Source organism: Cervus elaphus, chromosome 6 (assembly GCF_910594005.1).
Source record: "Cervus elaphus chromosome 6, mCerEla1.1, whole genome shotgun sequence".
Classification (NCBI taxonomy): Eukaryota; Metazoa; Chordata; class Mammalia; order Artiodactyla; family Cervidae; genus Cervus; species Cervus elaphus.
Genome location: NC_057820.1, coordinates 42,890,546 through 42,905,481, shown reverse-complemented (window position 1 = coordinate 42,905,481; position 14,936 = coordinate 42,890,546). Strand labels below are relative to the sequence as shown.

The 14,936-nt window shown below is 45.5% G+C and overlaps 1 protein-coding gene across 1 annotated transcript in view; it reads right to left on the bottom strand.

Moving 5' to 3' along the window:
* IGFBP7 (insulin like growth factor binding protein 7) overlaps positions 1 to 13,092 on the bottom strand; it is a 74,657-nt gene extending 61,565 nt beyond the window's left edge. Inside the window, exon 1 of the mRNA XM_043906664.1 lies at positions 12,507 to 13,092. Coding sequence (XP_043762599.1) covers positions 12,507 to 12,981 — 475 coding nt within the window. The 5' untranslated portion in view covers positions 12,982 to 13,092. The remainder of the gene's footprint in view (positions 1 to 12,506) is intronic.
* Positions 13,093 to 14,936: the final 1,844 nt, after the last annotated feature.

Sequence of the window (14,936 nt, the reverse complement as noted above, 5' to 3'; positions counted from 1 at the left end):
CACTCCATCAGACAGGATAAAAGGGTGGCCTGTAATGACAGGCCAGGCAGAGCAGGTGAAAAGAAAGAAGCCTCAGATGAGGCAGGGCTGCAGGAGGGGGCTGCCAACTTGCCCACATCACGGCTGGGTCCTGAACAGGCCCGCCCCGGCCCTGACAGTTATCTTCTCATGAACCACAGGCTCAGTGATGCAGCAAGAACCAAGCTGGATCAGCTTCTGCCTCCTGCTCTGCAGCTCTGATCTGAGACACCCCTGAGCACAGAGGGGCCTCCGGCTCCACAGTCCCGACCCGTCAAAACTCAGGCAGCATCTTGATCTCCGCTCCGGCCCAGCCTCTCCAGCTGGGCTGCACATCTCTAATAAGCGGCCTCACTGCACGGGTCCCTCGCCCCGACTCCTCTCACTCAGGTCTGCGCTGCCACCCAAGCCCTTCATCCAGGATCACAGGCTCCACGGTTTCCTGAGGGGTCCTTTGGAAGCCAGGGCTGCAGTGTAATTGCTACAGCTGCTATTGAAATTCACTCTTGGATTTCTGTTCCCTGAGCAGAAAGTTCTGAAAGCTCCCACGGAGAAGAAGCGGGCTTTGCATCCTTCAGGCGTGGGCTGTTCCGACAGATTCCTAAAGCCTCATTTCTGTGTGGTCTCTTTCAAAACCTTCTGAAGGTGCCAGGAGATCCACTTCTTGATAAAAATTTTTCTCCCATGCTTGGGGTCAGGCCAGAAAATTGCTGAACAGATGTTAGATCTGAAGCTTTCTCAATTCAGCCACTTGACCACCGGCCTGCTAATCTGCCTGGATGTAAATGAGATGTCTTTGAGCTTCTCTCACTCAGGGAAAAAAGACAAGATTCCAAAAAAGCTGGAGTCATCCCCTCCTCAAGAAAAACAATATGAAAGAACAGGGTGATTGGAGTCAGCTGCATTTCTGCCTGTTAAGACTATTAAAGTGCTCTTTTTTTTTTTTCTTTCTCAGGAAGTCACAATGGATTATACTTAATTGAGTCCTCAAACTCCTACATGGATTTTTCTTCTTCGGCAAGTTGTCACTTGACTGACAAAAAATACGCTCCAGTCCCTAAAAGTGCAAATTCCCTAAAGAGAGTATACGGACCTATGTATGATGAACTACTGCTGAGATATGGAGTAAATATTATTATCCCAGCCAGGGATGTTGATGGTTCTGTGCTGGAGGGGCAGGCCTCAGTCAGCATGCGTGGCTGAAACCTCAGATGAAAGACCACACTTGAGTGTGTTGGCGGTTTTCTTAGGGATCTTCTCCTATACCCTACTCAGAGTTACCGGAAAGGCCTGGCCAATGACCAAACACCACACACAAACGGTATCTCCCAAGAGGTCCTGCTTAGGAGAATCTTCACGCCAGCTGCTCCTAGCATACTGGATCTTTAAGAGCCTCTTGGTGAGGAACCTCCCTGGTAGTGCAGTGGTTAGGAAAGAGTCTCCTGGCTGCAACTGAAGAGGCTTGCTCTTACGTTTCCCATCTGACCCTGGAAGGGCCAACTCTAGACTGGGCACTCAGGGACCTGTACAAAGTCCCCTTGGAGACATCCATTCATAGAAGGCATACCATCTTTCACTGAATGTAACATATTTATTACAAGTTGCACCACACTACCACAAAAAGCCAGTTGAACCATGACATCAACTCTCTTATCGTATAGAAATTCTCTTTTATGCTAGTGGAAAAGCTCTTTCAGAGCAGTTTAGACAGGAATGTATCTTATATCCCTTTTGTTAACTCATCAAAAGGAAAAGAGAAGTAAGATAAATTCATTAAGGTATTCCTAACACTTTTTCACACCCAGGAGTTTGACTTTTGTGAACCACTTTTAAGTTGTTAACTTTGAAATAATTTCAGGTTCACAGAAGAGAAGGACAAGATATACAGAGAGCCGATGCCACTGGTCTGCAAACCACGCTGTGAACGGCAAGGCTGCAGAATACCTAGATTTATGTCCTAAAACTGCTAGTTACTGGCTGTGTGACCGCTGACCTTCAGTTCCCTTGTCTGGAAGCTGGGACAACAGCTCCCCTTACCTCCCAAGGCCATTCTGTGGCTTCCGAGGCAGCATCCCCGGGAGCCTGCAGTAAAGCGTGAAACAAATACGGGTTATCATTATCACACCCTACAAGGCGCTCTGCAGAGTTCTGGCCCAGAGGAGTCCACAGACTCATCAATAATGGCTCTGTACATTTCTTGGTGCTGCTCAGTATTACAGAATGATTTCATGTCCATTCTGTAATCTGACCTTTGCAATAATTCTGTGAAGTAGGGAGAATACACTGTGCCTTCACTTACGCAATTTACATGTAATAGTATATCTTAATCTATATATACTAATTTAAGTATATATAATTAATATATATCTTAATTTATATATATATATAATGTTATTCTGAGGTTTTTGGGGGGGTGGCTTTTTCATAGTGGTAAACTCTAGTCTGGACATGTTGATTCTCCCTGCCTTGCCAACACTCCTCTGTAAGTAACTTCATAGCATCTGAATGGGGCTTTGTCAACCCTGGGTTACTAGGTCTGTTTTACCTGGTCTGAACCTTTCTTACTTTTCAGACAAACTTTGCAACCTGGCCCTGCTTTCGGACCCAGGCAGTTTCATGCACGACTCCTCTCTGTGACCCGTGACTTGGTGGAGGCACTGAGGAGGCAGGGTTCTTGGCAGGCATCAGCTATTTCTGATTAACCCAACCCTGCTTTCCTTTGCAGGATGGTTAGGTCAAACTCAACAAGTTAAATATTTAAAAAGCACTATTTAGAATAAGAAGAAATTTCTCGGGCCTCGGGAATCCATGTCCATTTACTCTGAGCTCCTTTATTTAATAAGTTATTTTTGGGTCTCTGTTGCACTGGGTCTCTGTTGCTGTATGCACGCTTTCTCGAGTTGCAGCGAGCAGGGGCTACTCTTTGTTGCAGTGCAAGGACTTCTCACTGCAGTGACTTCTCTTGTTGCAGAGCACAGGCTCTAGGTATGCGGGCTTCAGTAGTTGTGGCACACAGGCTCAGATGTCCATGGCGTGTGGGATCTTGGCATCTGGACCAGGGATTGAAACTGTGTCCCCTGCACTGGCAGGCGGATTCCCAACCACTAGACCCCCAGGGGAGCCGAAGTTAGTATTTTCAAAGGCATTGGATCATTTGCCATTAATCCAACTTGGGATAAAACAAAATTCAACTATTTCACACATTACTTTTAAGTCATAAATAAACACTCCCCCCGCTAATATCAACCTTTTTTCTTTTTCCTGACCACCTCACCTTCTCTCAGAGGCTTCATGGAGGTGATGGGATGCTGGTGGGGTGGTGGTCTTAAATCAGCCTGAAAGAGCCACATAGATCAGGCTTGGCAAAGTTTCCCTCGGGTATTTCTATAGTCTTTCCCATTCTCCTATGCCCCTCATAAAGAGTAAAGGACTCACTGGAAAAACTTTAAAATTTCCTGACATAACCAGGCTCATTCATTAACGTGTTCCTAAATCTTCCAAAGTCTTCTTCCATCTCAAAGCTTTTTAACAGTGCCACTCCTGATCTAAATTACAAAAGAAGGTTATACTCATATGCTCCCTGGCATAAAAGTTCTTTTGACATATTTCAAGGTTCTCTTTTTACCCCCAAACAGTTGGCTAAAAACAAGATGTTATTTGTCTTACAGTTAAAAACTCAGACGAGGTGAGATCATTTGTGGGGTAGCTTAAAGTGAAGGAAGCACCATAATCTTATCCACTGGGGGAGGAATTTAGAATGAGGGAAGGCTGGCTGGCCTTGGACTCTATTCAAGGGAGTTCTGTCACTAAACTACACAAAAGAGAGCCTTATAAGGCAGTTTCTTCTAGAAGGCAAGTCTATGATAAATCCAGAGGGTAAGCTCTAGAGAAAGATGGGAAAGCATATTTAAGGGCATTAAATAAATGCCTTCTCAGCTCAATCACTCCATCTCATATGTCTAGAACGTAAAACGTCTTAAAAGACCTTTTATAACCTTATAACATCATCTCCCAGACACTTCCCCTCTTCCCTTAGGTTATCTCTCAGTTTCATAAGAAAGAATCTTTGAAACAGAATTCTCCTGACTCCCACAAGAGCACGTTACAGTATTCAACAGCTTTTACTGCAAGTTCTTACTTGTGTGTAATCTAAAAGTGCCTCCTGGCTATTTAATTCCAAGCCTGTTAATTTGTCTCCTGAAGAATGGTAGAACAGTAGGTCAGGCACCTTCCATTTAATAACTAATTTCTAAACCATGAAGAAATATTAACTTGTTCTTTGGACTACTTTCCTCTAAAAGAATCTTAAAGCAACATATGGAATGGGAGAAAATATTTGCAAGTGATGCAACTAACAAGAGTTCAATTTCCAAAATATACACACAGCTCATACAACTTAACAACAACAACAAAAAAAATGACTCGATCGAAAAATGAACAGAAGACCTAAACAGACATTTCTCCAAAGAATACATACAGATGGCCAATAGGTACATGATGCTCAACAATACTATTAGAGAAACGTAAATCAAAATGACAGTTAGGTACTACCTCACACCAGTCAGAATGGCCATCATCAAAAGTCTACAGACAATAAATGATGGAGAGTATGTGGAGAAAAGGGAATCCTCTTACACTGTTAGTGGGATATAAACTGTTAGAGCCACTATGGAGAACAGTAGGGAAGTTTCTTAAAAAATGAAAAATAGAGCTACCATATGACCTAGGAATCCCACTCTTGGGCAAACATCTAGAGAAAATCATAATTCAAAAGATATATGCACCTCAATATTCATTGCTGCACTATTTACAATAACCAAGCCATGAAGAAATCTGAGTCCACTGACATACGGAAGGATAAAGGAGATATGGTCCACGCTCAGTCACTCAGTCATGTCTGACTCTGTGTGACCCCATGGACTGCAGCCCACTGGGCTCCTCAGCTAGTGGGATTTCCCAGGCAAGAATACTAGAGTGGGTTGCCATTTCCTCCTCCAGGGGATCTTCCCAATCCAGGGATCGAACCAGTTTCTCCTGCATTGGCAGGTGGATTCTTTACCACCGAACTACCTAGGAAGCCTCAAAAGAAGATGTGGTACATGTATACAATTGAATACTACTTAGCCATAAAAAAAAGAACAAAATAATGCCATTTGCAGCAACATGGATGCAGCTAGAGATGATCATATACATTAAATGAGAAAGAGAAAAGACATATATGATATCACTTACATGTGAAATCTATAATATGGTGCAAACTTATCTATGAAACAGAAACAGACTCAGTGACATAGAGAACCAACTTGTGCTTGTTGGGGAGGGAGAGTTGTCAAGATGCAGCCCCTCTTTCAGGATGCTCCGTCTAGTGGGGAAGACAGACATTCCAAGAGCCCTTTCTAGGCAATGGAAGGCGCTACACCAACTGAAGAGCTCCTTCTTCTCCCAGGAGCTCTGCTCCATCGCTGGAATCCTCACAAGGGCCCTCAGCACGGCTTGGCCCACCCCCACTTGAAGCTGCTCATCCACCCTTCGTTTCTATCCTATTTCCCTTGTGTACATTCTTCACAGCACATACTATGTGAAACTACCTGTTTATTTGTTTGTGTTTAAAGTTTATGGTAGATGCCATGAGAGAGGGATCTTGTCTATCTTATTCAAGGCTGCTTACCCTGAGACTAGAAAGAGCACCTAAAAATTCATATATTCATTCATTCAACATATATTCAAAGCATTTACTAATGCCAGGCACTGATTCAGGCCCTTGAGGAGAGAACAGGGAGTGAAAATCCCCTTCCCTCATAGAGCTTGTTTTTAAGTTGAAAAATGACAACAATGGATATTCATTGAGTGCTTTCTATGGATCATCTTATTGAATCTTCACAACAGTTCTAAGAGATAGGTATGACTATAATTCTTTTTTTTTTTTTTATAATTCTTATATTACAGGTGAGGAACCAAGGCCCAGAGAGGTCAAGGATCATGCTCAAAGCTAAGTAAGTGGCAGAGTTAAGATTTACACCCGGGAGTATGGTTCTGGAGCTCAGCGTCTTAACTATGCTGCTAGAAGAATGCCTTGTACTCACACACACATAGTCCATGTGCAATAAATATCAGCTAGAAGGCAGAGGAGCTGAATAGGTGTTTGCCCCAAGAAGACATACAGAGGGCCAATAGGCACATGAAAAGATGTTCAGCATCACTAATGGTTAGGGAAATGCACATCAAAACCACCATGAAGTATCACCTCCTGCCTGTCAGAATGGCTATTACCAAAAAGGCAAGAAATAACAGGTGTCGGTGAAGATGTGCAGAAAAGGGAACCTTTGTACTCTGTTGGTGGGAATGTAAATTGGTGCAGAAACTATGGAAAACCATACGGATACTCCTCAAAAAATTAACAATAGAACCACCATGGGATACAGTTATCCCACTTCTGGCTACTTACCCCGAGAATACAAAAACACTAATTTGAAAAGATAAATGAGGTGGTTAGATAGCATCACCAACTCATTGGACATGAATTTGAGCAAACTCTGGGGGACAGCAGAGAACAGAAGAGTCTGGAATACTGCAGTCCATGGAATTGGAAAGAGTCAGTTACAACTTAGCAACTGAACAACAAAGTTTGAAAAGATATATGCACCTTATGTTTATCACAGAATTATTTACAATGGTACAATAGCGAAGATAGAGAAACAATGTTAAGTGCCCAGAGACACATGAATGGATAAAGATGTGGTACACAAACACACACACACACACAATAGAATATTACTAAACCATAAAGAAGATTAAATCTTATCATTGGTGACAACATGGAATGGATCTGGAGGGTACAGTGCTAAGTGAAATAAGTCAGAAGGAAAAAGACAAATACTGTATGATATCACTTATATGTGTAATTAAAAAAAACCGCAAGACCCAAAATAAATGAACAAACCAAACCAAACATAAACAAACACGCAGCTACAGAGAACAGAGCCGCGATGACCAGAGCGGGTCGGGCGGGGTAGACAGCAAAATGAGCAAAGGGGGTCAACTGTATGGAGACAGGTGGAAACAAAAGTTTTGGTGATGAGCACCCTGTTGGGTATACAGAGGTAGAAGTATAATGTTGTATACTTGAAATATATCTAATGTTATAAACCAATGTTACCCCAATAAAAAATAAAGTAACACCCTCCACCCCCCACAGAGTGTATAAACAGACTCAGAACATTAAAAAAAAAAAAAAAGATGCCTGGAAGCCTACACAAAGTTGAAGAAGGACAAGAACATAATTAGGAGGGGTGGGGAGGGGAGAGACAGGGGGTTTCATAAAGACAGCGATACTAGCTGATCCTTGAAGGCTAAGAGTTCCAAGAGTGGAAAGATAAGTGAGGGTGAGACTGCAAACAATAGCCAAGAGCAAACAATTACTGTGGCTGGGCCATAAAGCTGGTTGGAGAGAAGAGGCCAAAATAAGAGTTATTGTGAAGTGCTAGGTAGTTTTAACTTGGTCCTAGAGGTGCTAGCTGAGCTAGGCAAAATCCTTTAAGATGATGCTGTTAAAGTGCTGCACTCAATATGTCAGCAAATTTAGAAAACTCAGCAATGGCCACAGGACTAAAAAGGTCAGTTTTCATTCCAATCCCAAAGAAGGGCAGTGCCAAAGAATGTTCAAGTGAAAGTGTCAGTCACGCAGTACAGTCTGACTCTGCGACCACATGGACTGTAGTCTGCCAGGGCTCCTCTGTCCATGGAATTCTCTAGGCAAGAATATTGGAGTGGGAAGCCATTCCCTTCTCCAGGGGATCTTCTTGACCCAGGAATCAAACCCCAACCTCTTGCATTGCGGGCAGATTCTTTACTGTCTGAGCCATTTGCTTATTTCACATGCTAGCAATGCTGTGCTCAAAATCCTTCAATAGGCTTCAGCAGAACATGAACTGAGAAATTCCAGACGTACAAGCTGGGTTTAGAAAAAGCAGAGGAACCAGAGATCAAATTGCCAACACTCGTTGGATCATGGAGAAAGCAAGGGAAGAACATCTATTTCTGCTTCATTGACTATGCTAAAGCCTTTGACTGTGTGGATCACAACAAACTGGGAAATTCTTGGAGATGGGTGTACCAGACCACCTTATCTGTCTCCTAAGAAACCTGTTTGCAGGTCAAAAAGTAACAGTTAGAACCAGACATGGAACAAGGGAACAACTTCAAAATTGGGAAAGGAGTATGACAAGACTGTATATTGTCACCCTGCTTATTTAACTTATATGCAAATTATTATTTATTTGTAGTCACTCAGTTGTGTCCGACTCTTAGCAATCCTGTGATCTGTAGACTACCAGATTTCTCTGTCCATGGAGTTTTTCAGCCAAGAATACTGGAGTGGGTTGCCATTCCCTTCTCCAGGGGATCTTCCTGACCCAGGAATCAAACCTGGTTCTCCTGCATTGCAGGCAGATTCTTTACCAACTGAGCCACCAGGGAAGCCTATTTGCAAAATATATCATGTGAAGTGCTGGGCTGGATGAATCACAAACTGCAATCAGGATTGCCGGGAGAAATATCAACAACCTAACCTCAGTGGAGAAATATCAACAACCTCAGTTATGGAGATGATACTACCCTAATGGCATAAAGTGAAGAGGAACCAAAGAGCCTCTTAATGAGGTTGAGAGGAGAGTAAAAAGGTGGCTTGAAACTCAACATTCATAAAATTCATGGCATAGGATCACGGCATTTGATCCCATCACTTCATGGCAAATAGATGGGGAAAAAGTGGAAGCAGTGACAGATTTTATTTTCTAGGGCTCCAAAATCACTGCAGATGGTGACTGCGGCCATGAAACTAAAAGACACTTACTCCTTGGAAGGAAAGCTATGACAAATGTAGAGAGTGTATATAAAAGCAGAGACATCACTTTGTCCACAAAGGTCCGTATAGTCAAAACTATGGGTTTTCCAGTGGTCATGTACAGATGTGAGAGTTGGACCATAAAGAAGGATGAGCGCCAAAGAATTGATGCTTTCAAATTGTAGTGCTGGAGAAGACTCTTGAGAATCTCTTAGACAGCAAAGAGATCAAATCAGTCAATCCTAAAGGAAATCAACCCTGAATATTCACTGGAAGGACAGATGGTGAAGCTGAAGTTCCAGTACTTTGGTCATCTGATGTGAAGAGCTGACTCATGGGAAAAAGACTCTGATGCTGGAAAAGACTGAAGGCGAAAGGAGAAGGAGGCAGCAGAGAATGAGATGGTTGGTTGCATGGCCTCACTGACTCAAGGGACATGAATTTGAGTAAACTCCAGGAGATGTTGGAGGAGAGTGGAGTCTAGTGTGCTGAAGTCCATGGGGTCACAAAGAGTCGGACATGACTTACGACGGAATAATAGCAAACAACAAAGGTACTAGAAAGAAAGACTCATAAGAATGAATTCTGATTCTACAAGTGAAAACTTAATTCTGAGGGAGAAGAGGGAATGAGACACAAGGACCAAGGGATTGCCAAGTAACTCAGACATAAAGGATTATGCACAAAAAGAGTAACCAAGACATAGAATAAAGAGGCATGGTGTTCTTCCCTGTGAGATTTTATTACACATCTTGGCATCTCTATTAACTTTTAAAAAAAAATTATTTGTTTGGCTGTGCCAAGTCTTGGTTGTGGCATGTGGACTCTTATTTGCAGCAAACAGTCCATCCTAAAGGAGATCAGCCCTGGGTGTTCATTGGAAGGACTGATGCTGAAGCTGAAACTCTAATACTTTGGCCACCTGATGCGAAGAGCTGACTCACTGGAAAAGACCTTGATGCTGGGAAAGATTGAAGGCAGGAGGAGAAGGGGACGACAGAGGATGAGATGGCGGGATGGCATCACCGACTCAATGGACATGGGTTTGGGTAAACTCCAGGAGTTGGTGATGGACAGGGAGGCCTGGCGTGCTGCAGTTCATGGGGTCGCAGAGTCGGACACAACTGAGCGACTGAACTGAACTGAACTGGGATCTAGTTCCCTGACCAGGGATCGAACCCAGGTCCTCTGCATAGGGAGCACAGAGTCTTAGCCACTGGACCACTAGGGAAGTCCCTTTATTAACTTTTTATTAAACTGAATTTTCAAATCTCTTCTAGTTACTCATGGCTTCAGGGACCTCAATAAGATCTATTGGCACTAAATTCATGATGACAGTCTTAGGTGAAATTACTAGGTCACTACCTTTCAGATCAGGGTTCTCCAGGGCTCCAGGGAAAGTGCTCTGGGTGACAGGTCTGTAACTTGTATGGAAACTTTGTTAATCAGCAAGACCAGACTTCTTCTGTGCATCCTCAACGGCATAGCATCTAGCAAGAGTGCCGACACCTGCCACATGCTCTCAGTAAACGCAGGTTAAGCGAGACAAACAGCGATGCCCTCTCCATCTCAGTACTTGAGGAGGCATAACTCAAGTCTCTTCTGAGGGTAGAAGAACCCTTTCTAGACTGAAGAACCTGGAGAATGCATTTCTATTCTTTGCAAAGCCCCAGTACTAAACGGCACAGAGGTTAAAGGCACTCTGATGGGCTTGCTTCTATGATGTGTCAGAACACCTTCAGGAGTCAGGAGAAACAGATTACATCTGGCTTTAGCCCCATTTATCTCTGCTGTGGAAACGTACTCTGGTGGACCTCACATTCTTTTCTGCTCTCCCCGACTTTTTTCTATAAAATGGTCTCAGGCACTAGACTCCTTATCTCTAAATTTAGATTGGGTGGGGGGAGTAATTTATGACAAGGTTTCCAGTTTCAGAAGTTATTTCTCTTAACATTTTCCCAAACATAAAGGAAAACTAGGTCTGTATCCTCATGACGTTTAAAGTTTGGAGAAATGCTGAGGATCAAGGATTACATGATAATGAGGTTACATGACTACTTCTACATGACTATCAGTCTAAATATTTTACAGTTGCACTGTGTGAGTGTTTAGAGATGTAAATAGCAATGAGAGAAGATGAATAAAACTAGCTACAGGCTAGAAGTGACCGTAATACTTAAATAATCTTCTAGCTAACCTTTTGCTCTGATAAGGCAAATTCCATTGATTTGGAGGCTGTGGGGAAAAATTCCCCTTGGAATGTGTAAGAAAAATGTCAATACTTGGAATGAATTCTCCAACTATGCGCATTTCTTTTTTCATGGTATGACCGATAAGTTAGATCCAAAGGAACAAATGCCTGTTTCTGTTGGAAAAGCATGTGGATTACCTTGCAGGGCGGTTTTTCTAAGTTTAAGGTGATGATAATATAAATAGTTAACATTGGTTACACTACTTAAGGCTTTCAATCAGCCACAGATGACCTACTTGCCATTTGGACTTCTGGGAAAAACTCTAACAAAATAACTGCTTGGGGAGCTTGGAGAAAGTCTGAGCTGAGTTAAAGGAGCAACTGCTTCTGACATTTCAGGAGAACTGCCTCCTCTCTCCCTTTCTCTGCCTTGGCTGGGACCAGGAATGGGGCTGCCAAGGTTGGATTTCTAACTTTCCCCTGAAACTGCTTTCTATGGAAAATGTTATTTCAGACACGAGAATTAAAAGCCCCCTCCTTTTATTTTGGAAGTCCAGGCTCTCTTTATTTTCCCCTTTCATTTATGGCAAGCTTGGACTTGTCTGGAATAAAATAAACGACCAAATATAAACTCAAACGCATTCCTGCTGAAAAGTGCATCCTAGGGACAAATTATTCAAAGGAAAAAAAAAAAAAAGAGAGAAAAAGAAAGAAAAGAAGGAAGAAGAAAGAAAAACAAAATGGTCATAAGGTTCACAATATATATGACATCTTTAAAGAGGGTTTTTTTTTAAACCCACAAATAACTAGATAGTTTAAATTACTGTTTGAGAATCTGTAACGTCCAGTAAGTGAATTATTTCCCTTAACATTGAGAAACCATGAAATCTAATTTTTAAAATTCTTACAATCTAGTTCATCAAACACGAGACTTCTCTCTGAAAGGCCTTATTCTGTATTTCGTCATCAAACTCCTTTCCCCTATCTCTTGCCTTCCTCGCTATCAAGACACTCAAGCCAAGAAAGAATGAAGCGAAAATGTATTTCTGGGCTCCCCAAAGAGTGGGGGCAGCTTTTGTGAATCGATTTGCCAGTTGTTAGTATGAGCCGGGTGGGCTTTGGGGACGGGTGAGTCTATGGTATCGGGACATCTTTTTTATATATCCGCTCGCTCCACGAGTCCTCACTTTCTTGGCGCATGCACCGAACTCTCAAAATAAAATTACCAAAAAAAAAAAAAAAAAGAGAAGAGGAAGCGTCGCCCATCCCTCCCTCGCGGCATCCCACGACCGCCGACTCCCCCAGCTCCTGTCTCCTGGGATGCCCACGGGAGGAGCGGCGGGAATCAGCCGGGCGCGCCGGCCGCAGACGCCCTGCCGGCTCTGCGCCGCCAGGGGGCGCCCGGCTCTCTCAGCGGGGCGGGGCGGGACCCACGGGGAAGGCGCCGGTGCCCACCTTGCTCGCAGGTGCCCTTGCTGACCTGGGTGATGGCCTTCTCCCCGCGGCTCTCGGCCCTGAGGCTGGCGGCGCGCAGCTGGCAGCCGCTGGAGTAGGTGACGCCGTCGCTGCCGCACACGGGGTAGCGGCTCTTGCACACGCACACGCCGCTCACCAGCGGGCCGCCGGCTGCTGCCCCGGCTTTACCCTTCCGCCTCTTGCGGCTCTTCACGCACTCCATGCCCGGCGCGCAGTGCCCCCTGCCGGCGCCGCCGCCCCCGCACGGCTCGCCCTCGCCGCGGGCGCACACCGGGCAGCAGCCGCACGCGTCGCGGGTCTCGCCCAGCTGGCAGCCCCGCGGGGGCAGGGGCGGGCAGGCGGCCGGCTCGCAGGGGCCGCAGGCGTCCGAAGAGGAGGAAGAGGAGAGGGGCAGGAGCAGGAGCAGCAGCCCGGCGGCGCCGAGGAGTAGGGCGGGCAGCGGGGGCCGCTCCATGGCGGGGCGCGGCGGCGGCGGCGGCGGCGGCGGGAGCGCGAGTGAGCCGGGCCCCGCGGGCCAGCGTTTTAAACCCGGCCGCGGGAACCACACCCCGGGGCGGCGAGAGCGGGGCCGCTGGGCCCGCGCCGCCCCGCCCGGGAGCGCGGGGCTCGAGCGCGCCCCTGCTGGCGGGGCCGGGCGGGGCGGCGCGGGCCCGGGGATGCTCGGCCCCCTGCTCCCCAGGGCGGCGTGCACCCCATCCTTGGGGGATCGCCCGCAGTGAGAACAGCTCCCCCACACCCTTGGCCCTTGGCTCTCGCAGTCCGAATAGTCATACTTCTTCACAACAACTTTGCGATGGCCTCCTGTGTAATCCATTATATTCTCGTGGGTCTGGGAGACCGGAGTATTGATCCTTCTGCGGTTTGCGAAGCTCTTTTAAGGACAATTCGTTTTCCACACCCCACGTGGAGATTTTGTGTCCCGGTTGGCCACAGGCCCGGTGTGGTCTTGGGTGCCAAGCTTAAAGGACAAATTGTTGCCAACCGCTCCTCTTTCTGGAGCCGCATAACCGCCTGCTCCCCGTGTGTTTTCTTATGTCAGGTTTTATCTGTGAGTACTGGAACCCATGCGAGAGCTGGTTGTGTCCTCAGCTTGTAATATGTGGTGCTGGACTCTGCCTTCAAACCCGTCGGCAGGCCTGAGCACGACTTAGGGGGTGCGGCCTCCGAGGCCCCTAGAGCGCCCAGCTTTCACCAGTCGTTCTGTTGAGTTTTTTTTTTTTTTTTTTTAATATATAAACGGCTGACGGTTCCCCCTCAATCTTCCTGAAAACTACTCTGGGAACTCAACTTCAAAGCTTTTTTCCAAGAGAAAGGGCTCCATAAATCCCTCTTATTAAGCAGACCTTTAAGTTGTTTTCATGTTTATGAAGCTTACAGCACTGCCGTGTGTCATTCTACGCATTGCATTTGAATTCTTTGAATTCTTTTTTCTTAGCCTAAGTCCAAGGCTTTATAGGATTGCTAACTCAAAGTGTGCGGTTCACCATACCACCAGCAGTCTCTAGATGCCACTCTCACCAGAGTCTTCCTAGGATAACTATTGTATAATTTTTTTGAAAATTAGTCACAAAATTCAGAGAATAAAATATCAAGCACCCTCCTATCGGGAAAACTTAGCTCTTATTCTCTGGCCTCTCCTTAGCATATTCTAGAAAAGTGGCACTTTTTTCTTTTAAAGGTCTATGTTGACAAGAAAATTGTTTATAAAACAATGAAAAGTCTTTACAGCAGATATTCCATACGTGTTCTTACCTTTGTCTCCCAGTTATAGAGTTTACATGACCCAGTCTACTGTCCCAAATTGAGCCAAATGCAGAGAGGGCACTCTGATACTGCCTGTTCCATTTCAGTTTTATGAATTCCCTGGTCAAGGTCCACTAAGTTGATTTCATGACCCGCTGTGACTATTGCAGTTTTCAGATCTCCAGAACCTGAGACAAGGGTTCCTGTGCAAGTCTTACCTGGGGTCAGGATGTATCAGCTGAGGGGAGGGGACAGAGGCAGGAGGAGATGAGCAGGGGGAAGACAGCCAGGATTGGTGATTGATTATCCACCGGCTCTGGGCAGGGTGGGCTCTGTGACCGAGGAAGCCCTCAGGCTGTATGCGGTTTTGTGTAGGGAGGGTTTGGGGAGTCGGGGCAGGCCCCGACAGCAGCTGCACCACTGAGGGCCATAGCTCACAGAGTTTGCACACCCTGAGTGGAGTCAGCAGTAAGAACACAAACGCGTGGCACACGAGTGTGTCTTTGATGGGGGGACCTCATTGCCCAGCACGTGGAAGAGCAAGCCCGGTGTTTATCACTGAAGGGGGTGCCTTGGCTCTGTGTGATGACGCCAATCTGGAGGACCTGAAAATAGAGCGCTGTGGTTATTCAGAAGGAGAAAAGGCAGGAAGGGAGTTTTTGCAAA